The 16,022-nt window shown below is 38.9% G+C and overlaps 2 protein-coding genes across 2 annotated transcripts; both read right to left on the minus strand.

Moving 5' to 3' along the window:
• Positions 1-6,100: 6,100 nt before the first annotated feature.
• LOC102966776 (olfactory receptor 143-like) lies at positions 6,101-7,057 on the minus strand. The gene has a single exon (XM_007074046.2). It carries the CDS (start codon positions 7,046-7,048, stop codon positions 6,101-6,103), a length of 948 nt encoding a protein of 315 aa, XP_007074108.1. The 5' UTR covers positions 7,049-7,057.
• A 6,769-nt stretch (positions 7,058-13,826) lies between these two features.
• On the minus strand, positions 13,827-15,824 carry LOC102954035 (olfactory receptor 8B3-like). Its single transcript, XM_042958200.1, has 2 exons — positions 15,814-15,824; positions 13,827-14,787 (listed from the first exon to the last, which is right to left on the minus strand). Exons 1-2 carry the CDS (start codon positions 15,822-15,824, stop codon positions 13,827-13,829), a joined length of 972 nt encoding a protein of 323 aa, XP_042814134.1.
• Positions 15,825-16,022: the final 198 nt, after the last annotated feature.

Genomic DNA, 16,022 nt, shown 5'->3' on the forward strand with positions numbered 1-16,022 from the left:
AGAAGAAAGTGTATTCTGTTGCTTTGGGATGCAGAGTTCTAAATATATCTGTCAAGTCCATCTGATCCAATGTATCATTCAGGGCCCTTGTTTCTTTATTGATCCTTGTCTAGATGATCTATCCATTGCTATAAGTGTAAGTCCCCGGCAATTACCACATTTTTATCAATAAGGTTGCTTATGTTTGTGATTAATTGTTTTATGTTTTTGGGGGCTCCTGTATTCGGTGCATAGACATTTATAATTGTTAGCTCTTCCTGATGGATAGACCCTATAATTCTTATATAATGCGATTCTTCATCTCTTGTTACAGCCTTTGATTTAAAGTCTAGTTTGTCTGATATAAGTATGGCTACTCCAGCTTTCTTTTGACTTCCATTAGCATGACAGCTAGTTCTCCATCCCCTCACTTTCAATCTGAAGGTGTCCTAGGTCTAAAAGGAGTCTCTTGTAGCCAGAAAAAAGATGGGTCTTGTTTTTTTACCCATTCTGATACCCTATGTCTTTTGGTTGGAGCATTTAGTCCATTTACATTCAGTGTTATTAAAAGCTATGAGTTTAGAATCATTGTGATGTCTGTAGGTTTCATGCTTGTAGTGATGTCTCTGGTACTTTGTGGTCCTTGCAACATTTCACTCACAGAACCCCCCTTAGGAGCTCTTGTAGGGCTGGTTTAGTGGTGATGAATTCCTTCAGTTTGTGTTTGTTTGTGAAGACCTTTATGCCCCCTTCTATTCTGAATGACAGACTTGTTGGATAAAGGATTCTCGGCTGCATATTTTTTCTGTTCATTACGTTGAAGATTTCCTGCCATTTCTTTCTGGCTTGCCAAGTTTCAATAGATAGGTCTGCCACTAGTCTTATGGGTCTCCCTTTATAGGTTAGAGCCTGTTTATGCCCAGCTGCTTTCAGAATTTTCTCTTTATCCTTGTATTTTGCCAGTTTCACTATGATATGTCATGCAGAAGATCGATTCAAGTTACATCTTAAGGGAGTTCTCTGTGCCTCTTGGATTTCAATGCCTTTTTCCTTCCCCAGATCAGGGAAGTTCTCAGCTATGATTTGTTCAACTACACCTTCAGCCCTTTTCTCTCTCTCTTCCTCTTCTGGAATTCCGACAATACAGATATTGTTCCGTTTGAATGCATCACGTAGTTCTCTAATTCTCCCCTCATACTCCTGGATGTTTTTTATCTCTCTTTTTCTCAGCTTCCTCTTTTTCCATAATTTTATCTTCTAATTTTCCTATTCTCTCCTCTGCCTCTTCAATCCGAGCTGTGATCACCTCCATTTTATTTTTCACCTCATTTATAATGTTTTTTAGCTCCTCAAGACTATTTCTTAGTCCCTTGATCTTTGTAGCAATAGAGTCTCTGCTGTCCTCTATACTTTTTTCCAGCCCAGCGATTAATTTTATGAATATTATTGTAAATTCTTGTTCCATTATATTGCTTAAATCGTTTTTGACCAATTCGTTAGCTGTTGTACTTCCTGGAGTTTCTTTTGCAGAGAGTTCTTCCAGTTTGTCATTTTGGGTAGTCCCTGGGGTGGCGTGGAACTGCAGAGTACTTCCCCTGTGCTGGAGTAACTTGTGTTGGTGGGCGAGGCCGTAGTCAGACCTGATGTCTCTCTCCAGCCCACTACTGGGGCCACTGTCAGACTGATGTGTACATTATCTTTCCCTCTCCCAGGGCAGAACTCACTGTGGAGTGGTGTGGCCCCTCTCTGGGCTACTGGCACACTTCTAGGCTTGTGGTGCTGCTTCAATGGGATCTGGCCAAGGGTGTATTAGCCGGGTGGATCCTCTTTCGTGGGCCTCTTGTCTACACATGGCTCCAGACAGTCCATTTTGTTAGTCTTCTGGAGGTTTTCTAGGTTAGTTAGGTAGGGTGGGTGGAATCTAAGTGATCAGCAGGATGAAGTGAGCCCAGCATCTTCCTATGCTGCCATCTTCCTACCTCTTGTTTTTTTCTCAAATTTGTTTCCATACAACACCCAGTGGTCGTCCCAACAGGTGCCCTTCTTAATGCCCATCACTCACCCTCCCCCCCTCACACCCCCCATCAACCCTAAGTTTATTCTCAGTTTTTAAGAGTCTCTTATGGTTTGGCTCTCTCCCTCTCTAACTCTTTTTTTTCCTTCCCCTCCCCCATGGTCTTCTGTTAAGTTTCTCAGGATCCACATAAGAGTGAAAACATATGGTATCTGTCTTTCTCTGTATGACTTATATCGCTTAGCATAACACTCTCCAATTCCATCCACATTGCTATAAAAGGCTATATTTCATTCTTTCTCATTGTGTATATAAACCACAATTTCTTTATCCATTCATCCGTTGATGGACATTTAGGCTCTTTCCAATGGAAAAAAAGTCTCTTTAACAAATGGTGCTGGGAGAACTGGACAGCAACATGCAGAAGGATGAAACTAGACCACTTTCTCACACCAGTCACAAAAATAAACTCAAAATGGATAAAGGACGTGAATGTGAGACAGGAAACCATCAAAATGCTAGAGGAGAAAGCAGGAAAAAAACCTCTCTGACCTCAGCTGCAGCAATTTCGTACTTGACACATCTCCAAAGGCAAGGGAATTAAAAGCATGCTGTCTTGATGATTACAGCTTTGTAGTAGAGACTTCCTTTCCTCTTTATCTCTGTTTCTAGGCTACCTACCACATGCTTGGAAATCAGATTTAAACTCCAGCTGTTCACAGTCAAATCTGATTGCCCTAAATCCAACACCTTAACCTTAACCCATTTGCCATACTGTCTGCTGTGCAGAGAAAACTCTGTCCCAATTTTTATTCATGAAGGAGAAAGAATGAGAACTTTGGATTTAAAAAAATCTAAAAAGTTTTTCATTAGTAAGTCAGCCTTAGTGCTGAAGCAAATCAAGGACCTGAAAACATTTCAATTCCTTGAAATAATGGAATGAACTTGGTTGATGAACAGGTACCATTCACCATTCATAACTGCTAAAACAATAAGTTTCTAAGATTTCTTATTTCATGTTTTCTTGGAAAGTTTAACTAAAGGACCCTTTTAAGTTAACATAATATACTTAAGCAGATTATAATTAATGTAATTTTATATATATAAAAAAGATTTGATATGTCTTTAACTTATGTTAATATGGGTTGAATGTAAGTGAAACAAAGGATTTTCCAATTTAAATTGTTTAGGAAACAACTATGATATGACAGGAGAAAAAGAAATAAGTATATAACAATATCCACATCTTTTAAAAAGTCACCAAAATACATATACAAAATTTCCAAACATTCAATAGTCGTAAGATAAGCTTATATATTCTGAAATTATTTCACATTGAATTTTCTTATTACATAAATATTTAAAACACTAGGCTTAAATTTTAACAATTTTATTTATAAATATTAAAATGTGGCTTAAATTAAAAAGTTAAATCAATTAGATTTGCTAGGTCAACACAAGAATTTCGACCTGTGAAGTTAAGACTGTTGACTTCACAGAACTGAGCCAGGCTACGGAGTGCTGATGCCTACATACAGTATTCAGACCACAAGTTATGTGCTATGCCTGTGATAAACATTTTATTTTTTGTTAAGTACCAAGGATTTATAGACACGTATGTCTTATTCTAGGTCTTTATTAAAGCATGTGAACTTCTAAAAACATGTGCTTTAGAGTCAAATTCAAACCAAACAGTTTTAAGCTATTTAACCAGGCATTTAAGTGGATGTAGACAAAGAAGGACAGATGTGGGTATGAGGCATTCATATTTACTTGAGGAATAAAAGTTTTGTTTTGTTTTTTGTTTTTTAATTATGACAGTGGGGCACCCGGGTGGCTCAGTTGTTTGATCGTTGATCTTCGGCGTAGGTCATGATCTCAAGGTGTGTGAGTTCCAGCCCCACATCAGGCTCTGTGCTGATGCCGTGGACCCTGCTTCAGATCCTCTGTCCCCCTCTCTCTGCCTTCCCCCATTCATGCTCTCTCTCTCAAAAAACAAACCATAAAAATTATGACAGTGTGCTAGGTAGTATACTAAATATAATTACCTGATTATCTGTTCTTGTAGTTTTTTAATGTTTATTTATTTTGGGAGAGAGAGAAAGTTAGAGTGCAAGCAGGGGAGGGGCAGAGAGAGAGAGGGAGAGAGAGAATCCCAAGCAGGCTTCATGCTTTCAGCACAGAGCCAGAGGCAGGGCTTGATCTCACAAACTGCAAGATCATGACCTGAGCCAAAATCAAGAGTTGGGCCCTTAACTGACTGAGCCAAATCTTGTAACAATAATTTTAATCTGGTTTAAGCAAAGTTCTTAAAAGCATTAGTTATTTCATAAGGCTATTCTTACAAACTAATGTTTTAGAACTTCTCAAAACTCATGATATCTTTGTATAAACATAAAAATGACAGAGATAATCTAATATATCCCTTGTCTAGGATATATCCCTTGAGAGATATCTGACCCTAAAATCATTGAAAGTAGTTATGGATGGTAGACACACACAAAGTTACACACAAAATAGGAAAATTTTGTAGAGTCCTATTTTCCATTGTATTTATTATAAAGAACTCTTTCTTGTTGCTTGTTTCCAGCAGATAGCATAATATCTAACAGGCTTGTTAAACTATACATAATACTCTGAAAATTGTGGCGTGCCTCACCAGGGAGGCTTACCCCCAAACTCCTCAGCCTCAGTATCCCAAGAAATGATCACAGACATAAAAAGATTGTGACAAAATATATCTTTGTAACTCACCCTGTAACCTCACTTTAAAATCAAACTTCTCCAGAGACAGATGCATTTTTCTAGCTGGGCATCAAAGCTCTGTAGACAATTGCTTTTGGACAGGCATCATGGCTGAGGACACTATTTCCATGAAAATTCCCACTTTCAAACTCATTCTGGAACAACATTCCAGAAGTTCTCTTATTCCTTCACAATTCTCCTTTCTTCCCTTCCATTTCTTTGTGAGATGCACAGTGGACTAAAACACTGGGCTCTGCACCATTAAGTGCACCTGCAAGTCACATAACTATTTCCTCATCCAAGAACAGGATAGATAGGCTTATCTTTTAATATAACTTATAAAGAATGTGGCACACATATGGACCATAGATTTAATTTTTCTTGTAAGAGACCAAAGGGAGGAGTCAAATTTACATATTGAATAAAATAAATCCCAATAGGGCAAGGTTTCCGCCATATATTTTTGTCTTTTGAAAGCAGGAAACAAATCTTCCTTTGCAAAAGGGAATCCCTGTTACAGAGCTAGGCAAAGAATCTTGACATTGCACATGACACCCTATTCTATAGCCAAGAATATTATTCTGTGATTTTTAATCACAATCACAATCCATGCATACGCAGACAAGTTGATGGTAATTTCAATTCTATTTATGACAAAATATCAGTTGACCACTGCACAAACAGAGGCATTCATTATTAGTGGGGATTGGAAAATGTGAGCAGAGTAGTGTAGCTCATTCATTTCCAAGCATCTTCAAGAATAAAAGAAAGAAGCTAGATTCAACAAGGTATTCAATTCCATTACATACATGATAATAAAAATCCAGAACAAGAACCATTACTAAAAGAATCCTAAAAATTTCTGGAAATTTTTACAAATGTATTGTGTCCACAATTTTTCTCATGCCTTCTCTGTTTTAATGCAATTATAGGTAATAAAACCCTTGAAACAGGGAAGTTCTCTGTGTAACTGTTTCAGAGAAAGCAAAAAAAAAAAAAAAAAGAAAGAAATTAACTCATAAGATAGCATACTACCTGATGGCTTACCCTGGATGGGAAAGACAAGAGAAAAACTAATAGGTAGAGTTATCCTTAAATAGGAAAGGTTAGCCTTGTGTCTCCAACTGATATGGTGAATAAAGATCAGTTTGGGGTCACCTTAGAACTGAGGATGACCCTCAAGTCCAGGAATAGGCCCAAATGGTTACATTAAGTGACAAGAGGGGAAAAAAAGGAAACTAAGGTAGAAATCCTGCCCAGAAGACTTTATAAAGGTAACAGGAAGGAAAAAAATAAGAAGAGGATGAAGAAGACCAGAGAGCAGACAAAAAGACATAGGAAAGGAGATATAGATGGTTCTACTCAGTTTGTAATTCTCTTCAGGGTTTTCTTCAGAGCAAGTTTGATATCTTTATTCCTGAGGCTATAAATGAAAGGGTTGAGCATGGGTACCACATTGGTGTAAAACACGGAGAAAAATTTCCCTTGGCTCACAGACCCAGAAAATGATGGCTTGACATGAGTGAGCAACCCAAATCCATAGAACAAGCCAACAGTTACTATGTGGGAGCCACAGGTGCTGAAGGCTTTGGGCCAACCCTGAGCTGATGAGATGTGAAGGATATTGAAAAGAATCAAAAAATAAGAAATAAAGATAATGAAGCTAGATGCAATGACAACTGAGCCCACAATAACAGAGATAACCAGCTCACTGGCATAGGTACTGCTGCAGGAGAGCTGGAGGAGGGGAAAAATATCACACATGTAATGGTCAATGGCACTGGAGTCACAAAAGATCAACCTGATCATGCACCCTGTGTGGACCATGGCACCAGCAAAACCCATCACATATGAACCAGACATCAGCAGAGAACAGACTTGAGGGGACATGGTAATGGTGTATAACAGAGGTTTACAGATGGCCACGTAGCGATCATAGGCCATGGCTGTCAACACATAGCACTCAGAGTTGACAAAAAAGCAGAAGAAAAATAACTGAGTCATGCATCCCATTAAGGAGATGATGTTCTTGTCTGAAATAAAGCTCATCAGCATTTTTGGGGTAGAGACAAATGAATAACAGAGATCAATCAGGGACAGATTGAAGAGGAAAAAGTACATGGGGGTGTGAAGGTGTGAATTCAGGCAAATTAAATTAATTAAGCTCAAATTGCCCACCACAGTGACCACATAGTTCACCAAAAACAGAAAAAACAGAGGTAGTTGGAGTTCAGGTTGGTCTGTTAATCCCATAAGGATAAATTCAGTCACAGAGGAGTCATTTTCCACAGCCATTCGCTTCACAGGCATGATCTGCAGGAACAGAGGTAGAAGCCGACATTAACAATAGACCCTCACTCTTGTCTCCAGAGGTAGAGATGCATCTGCTGGGTTACAGGCTCAAGGTTATCTAAAGACACATGCAAGGAATCCAAGGAGAAAGACTTCCTATGATTATTCTGAATGACTCCTCATTTTCTCCTCTAATTCTACACATGCTATTTGTGCAGAAAGAATGCTGGTAGACCCCCAATGTCTCTGCACATCATTTCCTCCCTTCTCCCCAGTTTCCATTCAGGATTAAGGCTGACAAGAGCAATAAATTAATAAATTGGTGTTGTTCCCCACAACCCTTGACTTGTGCAGTCTGGAGTCTGAAAGAAAATTATCCAGACAAATGTAATTCAACCCTCACCTTCGCTTTCCTAGAGGCTTCACTGCTGCTGGACCTTACGGCCACTTCTACTCTACAGTCCTGAGGGGTCAACGTTTCTGACAAGGAAAAAGGCAATACCCATCAGTACACCCTAGGTCTTTGACAGGCTAAAAGAGGCATTCTGGAGAACAGGCCATGCTCTCTATTTGAGAGTTTGTCCAGAAGTCCTCTTCACTTGCAAGAAGGAAAACAACCTTATTTGAGCTCCAAAACAATTGACTCAAATGGAAATCTATTGCATGACCTGTAGTTCTGGGGAAATTGATTAGAATCACAGAAGACTTATTCTCTCCCTCATTATTTCCTTCCAAGTTAAATGAGTCCACTGAGGATAGACATTATTGAGCCTATGTTTATATCCTGTGTCATAGACCTAATGTTGGATCCCTTAAGACTCCATGTTCTGCTCAGTTTATAATTTCACAATAGACATTCTTAACCCTCAATTCAGAGGAAGGAAGTTCCTCATCTCCTTCATCATCCCCTGGAGTCTTTGCACAGTTCTAAGAGGAAAATCTGGGCATGGTCACTTGCCATTTCTAGCATTTTCCTAAAGCCTCTGGGATCGCATAAGCAAAACATTAAATCATAGCTGTAGCCCTGTCCATGTTTGTGGATCTCACTCCTGTAAAGGGATATTCTAGCAAAGTGGTTGAGAGAGTGGGAGTGGGCCCTCAAGTGAGACTGAGTTTAAGTCTGGGCTTTAAAGTCCTTAATTATGAGACTGAAGGCAGTGATAACTTCTCCGTCCCGTGGATGTATACTTTTATATTTACTTATACCTATGTATATCTATAAATGAGTTTAGTAGAGCAATCTCATAAGGATTTCTGTGAGGATTAAATGGGTTAAATCATATAAAGTATCAGAAACACGCCTGACACATAAAAGGGGCCTGATAAGTGTTGGTACCCCTCCCCTGTTCCCAATCCACATTAATTATATCAAGGTTTTTCAACCTTGGCACCATTAACATTTTGAACAAGATAATTCTTTATCATGAGACCATCCTGCATATCGTAAGTTGAAAGCATCCCTGGCCTCTACCCATTAGATGCCAGTAGTATCCCCAGCACCAGTTGTGACCAGCAAAATGTTCTCCAGACATTGGCACAGGTCCCTGGGGCGGGGGGCAAAATCACTCATTTTGAGAAATGTGGATCCACATGTAGATCTATATCTACATATATATGCACTTCTTCCTTAAGTACCTCTCAGAAAGCTCTATCTTATGTCCACTTATGTGCCACAAGCACAAAGTTCCCAAAACTGAAGTTAGCATTTTCTTACGATTTCCATTGCTCCTCCTCCAGATCATCATTTTCACCATCATCCAAGGCAACTAGTCTACAAACTAAACTGAAGCAATTTCCTCTCACTTGCCATCTTCATCCAGTCTCCAAGTCCCAGAGAATCCAACTCCTTGAAAGGTTTGGTCTTCCCTCTTACACAGTTTCTGCATGCTCTCATTATCTCAAATTCAGATTACTCTAACAGTTTTCTAACCTGGACTCCTACAGAAGATAAGAATTTGGAACTTTTCTACCCCCTTTCATCACTGCACATTCGTGCACATTCTCTTCTTGCTCTCTATTCCTAATTCCTACCGACATATGGTTATAATCATAAATTATCTGAGTTAATGCCATTTTAATCCATTCTGTCACATCAGTGAATTTCAGGAAGAAACAGAGACAAGTTGCTTACATTGTCTTCCGTCTTTAACCCGAGTCCTCCACTGCACATCTAGGATCACACTAAGTCCACAGGAACCTGGAGCCTGGAGTTTAATGTTCCAGGTCTTGATCAGTTATATTCCACCCAAAGTAGATGGTACATGAGGGCTAAAACTCCATAAATAGACTTTCTCTTTATTTTAGAGATTTTACTGGCTCATTTCATTTAATGAACAATTTTTTGAGCATTTAGACTACAAGACAGAGTGAAAACGAACAGAATGAGGTATAGGCCTTGACCCTATGATTTCTCAGTATATTAAAGAGATAACCAAGGAAACTGAGATTTGTAGCACTATTAGTTATTGTTAGCCAGTCACAGTGCTAGATTCTTTATCCACCTTCCCTCATGTCACCTTACACCCACCCCCTAAATCAGGCAGGAGGGATTAATTGCCGTTGCAAGGTCAAAACAGCAACTGCCAGAGCAAGATTCACATTTAAATGGCTATGAATCCAAAATTGATTTATTTTACCACTACATAATTGTGTGGTATAGGTGATATACACAATTTTCTAAAGCATACATAAAGACTCCTTCAAATTAAGTGACAGAAATTCAAGTCAAATTTATCTCGATAAGCCAGCCTGTAACACAGAAGTGTGTGAAATTGGTGAATTGAGAACGCACATGGCTTCTTGTGTGGCTGTACAGGACCAAGTCCTTCATGGGTATGTCTCTCTTCCCAATTTTTGTTCTGTTTAATTCTACTCAGTTTTAATCCTAGATGGGTTCTCCCCATGTAGTGAAAAGAGAACCATCAAAATCCCTAGATTTAATCTTACCAGCTCAGTAACTCTAGGGAGAAAAGAAAAATGTTTTTTTAATAGTTATGGCAGAAAAGACAAGTCAAATGCCTATTTCTGACTAATCACTGCCATTGAGATTCGGCATGTGCTGATTGGACAAGACAATGTCTTCTAACGTGAGCAAATCAATCCATCAAAATCACATAAAATGAGTTACCCATATCAGACAAGGTCCAGTCAGGAAAAAACAAATGGCATGATATGTACTTCCTATAGAGTATATTTAAAACAAAGAATTGGTTTATACAGATATTGCCAGGGGGAAAGAGAAAAAAATTGAAAAATATAAAGACTGTTAAACTACAGAAAATATTAAACTACAAAAAAGTATAAAGACAATTAAACTATAGAAAATAACCATTTTCACAACTGGTGGAACACATAGAAAAGGAAGAATAACCAGATTCTGGAATCTCAGAGGAGCAGCTCTATGGGATCGGTGCCTGGATGAATGGAAACCCGACAAGTGCTTAAGCTGCTCAGGATACACACAGCCCATGCACTGAAGCTTGGGCAATACAGTTGCCAAGGGAGTGTTGTCCAGCTACTGACTGTGCATCTAAGGAGGTATGGAAAGTTAAGCACATTTCCATGTGCTTATTGGCCATTTGCATGCCTTTCTTTGGGATGTATCTTTCAAATCATTTGCCCATTTATGAAATGGCCTTTTTATTATTGAGGTATCTCTTAATTTTTAACTTGTTACATATTATGGTTACAATACCTTTGTCAGGTATATGTATTGCAAACATTTGCCAAGTCTTTGGCTTGCCTAAGAATAGTTTTCTGATAAACAGATGTTCTAATTTTTTTTTAATTTTTTTAATGTTTATTTCTGAGACAGAGAGAGACAGAGCATGAGTGGTGGAGGGGCAGAGAGAGGGAGGGGGACACAGAATCCGAAGCAGGCTCCAGGCTCCGAGCTGTCAGCACAAAGCCCGACGCGGGGCTCGAACTCACAGACCACGAGATCACGACCTGAGCCGAAGTCGGACACTCAACCAACTGAGCCACCCAGGCGCCCCCAGATGTTCTAATTTTAATGAAGTTTATTTTGTCTTTGTTTTTTTTTTCTTTTGAATGTAGTACTTTCTAGAGTATGTCTAAGAAATCTGTGCCTACACCAGCATACTTTTCTATATTTTCCTCCAGAAGATTTATTTTTAAGCTTTATATGTGTGGTTTGATATATTTAAAATTAATTGTTGTATATGGTGTGAGGTAGAGGTCATTTAATTGTTTTCTCATGAATAGTATTTCCAGCATCAATTTGCTTAAAAGATTTTCCTATCCCTATGGATTTACTTTGCTGCTTGGTCAAAAATCAATTGACTGTATAAGTAAGGATTTCTCTCTGAACCTTCTATGCTGTACCATGACTTATTTATCCATCTTTATAACAAAACCAATCTGTCCTCATTACCAGAGCCTAAATCTAAGTGGTAAAATCAGTTAGTGTAAATCTTCTGTGTCATCTAAAGTTCCCCAAGAAGCAGATGCCAAGGAATAGTTAGACCTACAAGACATTTATTGTGGTAAATCCCTGAGAAGGATAAAGTGGGAAGGAGAAGGAATCAATGATAAAGGCTTTCAGACTGGGTTGAAACCTCGACACCTAAGAAAGAAGGAAGAGAAGGAAGGACAGGGTAGGAAAATGTCAGCCTACAGTGCAGTTCTAAAAATTCTCTGTTAGGATGACAGGAAGTCCCTAAGCAAAGACTGCCTATCAGAAGATGCCATGTTACGCAGATATTGGCCAGCTCCTGTCTGACCCATCATGCTCAGCCATCGGCTGGGGACATCTCAGAGTGAGCGTGGACTCTGCCTGAACATGATGGTGAATCCAAAGGAGTATCAGCTATAGACTATTAGTCAACAATTCTCCACACAGCTGGTTCTCTTGAAGAGGAGCTCTCTATGACTGCCACAGTCCACTCCCCAAAACAAAATATATCCCAGTGTTCTTTCTTATTTATCTATTATTGTTATTTTATTATATTTTATTAATTATTGTCTTAGCAATAAATTTATTATTGTTGTTATTCAAACAAGACAATCCAATTCAACAAGCATTTCTTGCCCTCCCAATGTATCTGAAATTCTAATATACTAATGAGAAAACATGGAGAGATAGAAAAATTGAAGGAAACAGCATCTACTGTAAATATTTATTTTCTTATTGGTGAGACAAAGTGCTGTGGTCAAATGTTGAAATCCTAACCCCCAAACATGATATTAGAACGTGGGGCCTTTGGGAGGTGCTTAGTTCATGACAATGGAATTCTCATAAGTATGATTTATACCTTTTAAAGAAGCTCCACAGAGGGGTGCCTGGGTGGCTTAGCTGGTTAAGCATCCAACTCCTAATTTCAGCTCAGGTCATGATCTCATGGTTCATGAGTCGAGCCCCGAACTGGGCTCTGTGCTGACAGTGCAGAGCTTCCCTGGGATTCTCTCTCTCCCTCTCTCTGTCCCTCTCCCACTCTTTTCTCTCTCTCTCAAAATAAATAAATAAACTTTAAATCAATCAATCAATCAATCTCCATAGAAATCACTAGTTCCTGCCACCATGTAAGGATGTAATGAGAGGTGTGTGACCTAAAAAACTGCTCTCACCCATTTGTGCTGGCACCCTGATCTTGAACTTACAGACTCCAGAGCTGTTAGAAATAAATTTCTGTTGTTTGTAAGCCACTAAGTCTGTGGAATTTTATTATAATAGCCCAAATGGACTATGAGACAGGTTTAAGAAAGGTCACAAAATGTTGCTAGAAATAAAGTTTATTATCATTAATATATACCCTTTCTTCATGATAAATTTCATTAAATAAGTAAAAGTGTTTAACATGTTTCTCCCAATATTCAATATTTTCCTTTAAGTGATAAGTAACAGACTAGTCATACACCAATCATCCCCCATATTTGGATCCTGAGATACATAGTATTATTCCTTTAATCATATATATTAATGCTATATTTGGCAATATATGTATTCACTTCAATTTAAATGAACTAGACTGTTTGAAGCTCTCAAAAGCTGTGGTGTACAGAATGCATTTTGCCATTTTCAATGGGAACAAGAAAGAACAGAATGGTACAAGGAAAAGTTGGTAAGAAAATAGAACAAAATGAAAATATCAGAGGACTTGATTATACTTTAGGCCATATACACAGTTTGTAATGAACACATTTCATTGAATCCTCCTGCCTATACCAGCAATAATATGGAGAAGAATAAGAATGTTTCTTTAGTTTTTGGCACTTCTGTGTTTAAGAGAGATAACTGTAAATTCAACTTTCTGTGACTTATGAAGCTTATCATATTTGTTCAGATTAAGAATACCTTAGAGACAGAAACAGTATGAAAAGAAAATAGCCAGTATATTTTTTCTTTTTATAAACATGTTATTAGTTATTTAGTAAGCTGGTTTCAGGTACAGAAATACAAAAGCAAACAATGAAACAAAGTAGCTATAAGGGAAATGCTATGACGGGTCTATTAAAACACAGATAACACAATCTGCAGAAACAACACTGATAATGATCAAAACCTCTTGAAAAACATAATAAAATTTTTAAAATTGAATTTCTTGGGGTACCTGGGTGGCTCAGTCGGTTAAGCGTCCAACTTCAGCTCATGGTTCGTGAGTTTGAGCCCCATGTCTGGCTCTGTGCTGGCAGCTCAGAGCCTGGAGCCTGCTTCGGATTCTATGTCTGCCTCTCTCTTGGCCCCTCCCCTGCTCACACTCTGTCTCTCTCTCAAAAATAATTATACATACAAAAATTTTTTAATAAAAATTGAATTTCTTTATGTTATAATTTCTAATCAGAACATGTTTCTCCTTTGGGTTTTAAACAGTGCTTTCCACAATGTAACTTTCATATCCTTGTTTCTCAAACTGTAGATTAAGGGATTAAGCATGGGCACCACATTAGTGTAGAAAACTGAAGAAATTTTTCCCACGTCCATAGACCCCGGAGAAGAATATTTAAGATACATGAATGCTGCCGAGCCAAAGAAAAGAGAAATAGCAATGATGTGAGAACTACAGGTACTGAAGGCTTTCGATCGTCCTTGAGCAGATCTGATATGAAGAATGCTAGTGAGGATAAAGACGTAAGAAATTAGGATAGTAAAACTGGGTACTGTGATATTAATTCCCACGACTATCAGAACTACTACCTCGTTGACATAGGTGCTGCTGCAAGACAGTTGGAGGAGAGGAAGAATATCACACAGGTAATGGTTGATGACATTGACACTGCAGAAGGTTAGTCTGAGCATGCACCCTGTGTGGGCAGAGGCTCCAGCAAACCCCATCATATATGCAGCAACAGTCAGCAAGGCACAGACCTGACGGGACATGGTTACCTTATACAGCAACGGATTACAGATGGCCACGTAGCGATCGTAGGCCATTGAGGTCAACGTATAGCATTCCGAGATGACAAAAAAGAGAAAGAAAAACAGCTGAGTCATGCAGCCAACATAGGAGATGATATTCTCCCTTGACACAAAGTTCATCAGCATCTTGGGGGTGACAGTGGAAGAGTAACAGACATCAATGAAGGACAGGTTGAAGAGGAAGTAGTACATGGGGGTATGGAGGTGAGAATTTAGACTAATAAGAGTGACCAAGCCAACGTTGCCCACCATGGTGACAACGTAGATCACCAGAAACAGGAAGAAGAGGGCTTGCTGGAGCTCTGGACGGTCTGTTAGGCCAGCAAGAAGAAATTCAGTCACTAAGGACTCATTCCTAACCAGTATTCTTCTCTTCAGAAATCTGTGAGAACAGAAGAAACTTCCATTAATAGAGACCCCAGCTCTCTCCTTCCTTACATGCTCTTATTTATGAGAAGACTCAGACCAGCAGAAATCGAATAAGTCCCTTTGCTTCACAGGGTCCAAATGGACTGCACACATAGCCATTGGCATTAAAATCACTCCGTCTTTTGTTCCATGAGTGTATGTGACAAACAGCTATTCCTGTCTTTACTAGAAGATACAAGAATGGAGTGGCTGAGGACTAAACCCACCTAAACCTCAGAAGGGAGGTATCCCCCTTCTCTCCCTCCCACTCATCTGATCCTTCATTTCCTAGTTCCTACTCACATTTCCACTACCTTACCAGATACTTCAGTTCCCCAGTGATGACTAACAAAAAAGAGAAACTTCTGCTAGAGTAGAGCTCATTCAGATATTTTGCTTCCTAGAAGGAAGTCTCTCAGAGTCTACAGGGTTTCCAGATCTTTCCCACAAGAATCTACAAAGTCAACTGATAACACTTATTGAGGAGACCCTTGGTAGCCTAAGACTTATATTTAACCATACATCAGGTGTTTCTACACATTCTCCTCCTTTGTTCCATCCTAGCTGGACAGAGAATGTAAAAGGAAGGTGGATGTGCTTCCTTCTCTTTGTAGGAGGGCACAAAAGAGAAACATAATTTGGATGTTGATTAAATTAGTTAAGTTTGTGAAAATGTAGCAAGCTATATACTTAGGACATTTAAACTTTATTGTATGTGTATTTCAGCTGAAATAGCATATTTCAGCTAAAAAATATTTTTAGGAAAAAAAACAAATCTTTTCCTCTGATGTTTCTATTTTCTGGACATGCCACTTGGAACTGCTGTAGCTCTCCTGCTACTAGACTGAGGATGAAGCCAACACAGGAAGGGTGTGCTAAGAATAATGCAGGCAGTGGATTAAGGGCTGCATACTTCTGAATTCCTTGCTATTCAAAATAAGTACTTTCCCCCATTTTTCAGCCACAGAGTGAGAGAAAAATGGAAACTTGCATAACTCACTCTCCTTCCATTGAGATAACTCAGTGCTGATTCTTCGTGAGTTTCACCTCCACTTCCCTGTAAGAACTGGCTTTTATGATGTCACCACTGAGCAGATATAGATAGTCACAGGATCTTCTTCCTTTACTGGCAAAAGAGCAATAGCATAGATCTCCCAGACCGAATGTTCCAGGAGTCAGCCTGAGAAGTAGATCAAACTTCTAGTTATA

This window comes from Panthera tigris, chromosome D1 (assembly GCF_018350195.1).
Source record: "Panthera tigris isolate Pti1 chromosome D1, P.tigris_Pti1_mat1.1, whole genome shotgun sequence".
NCBI classification, from domain to species: Eukaryota; Metazoa; Chordata; class Mammalia; order Carnivora; family Felidae; genus Panthera; species Panthera tigris.

Bases quoted from the DNA above. Each gene is read 5' to 3' on its own strand.
- LOC102966776 (XM_007074046.2), bottom strand. From the start codon at position 7,048: ATGCCTGTGAAGCGAATGGCTGTGGAAAATGACTCCTCTGTGACTGAA.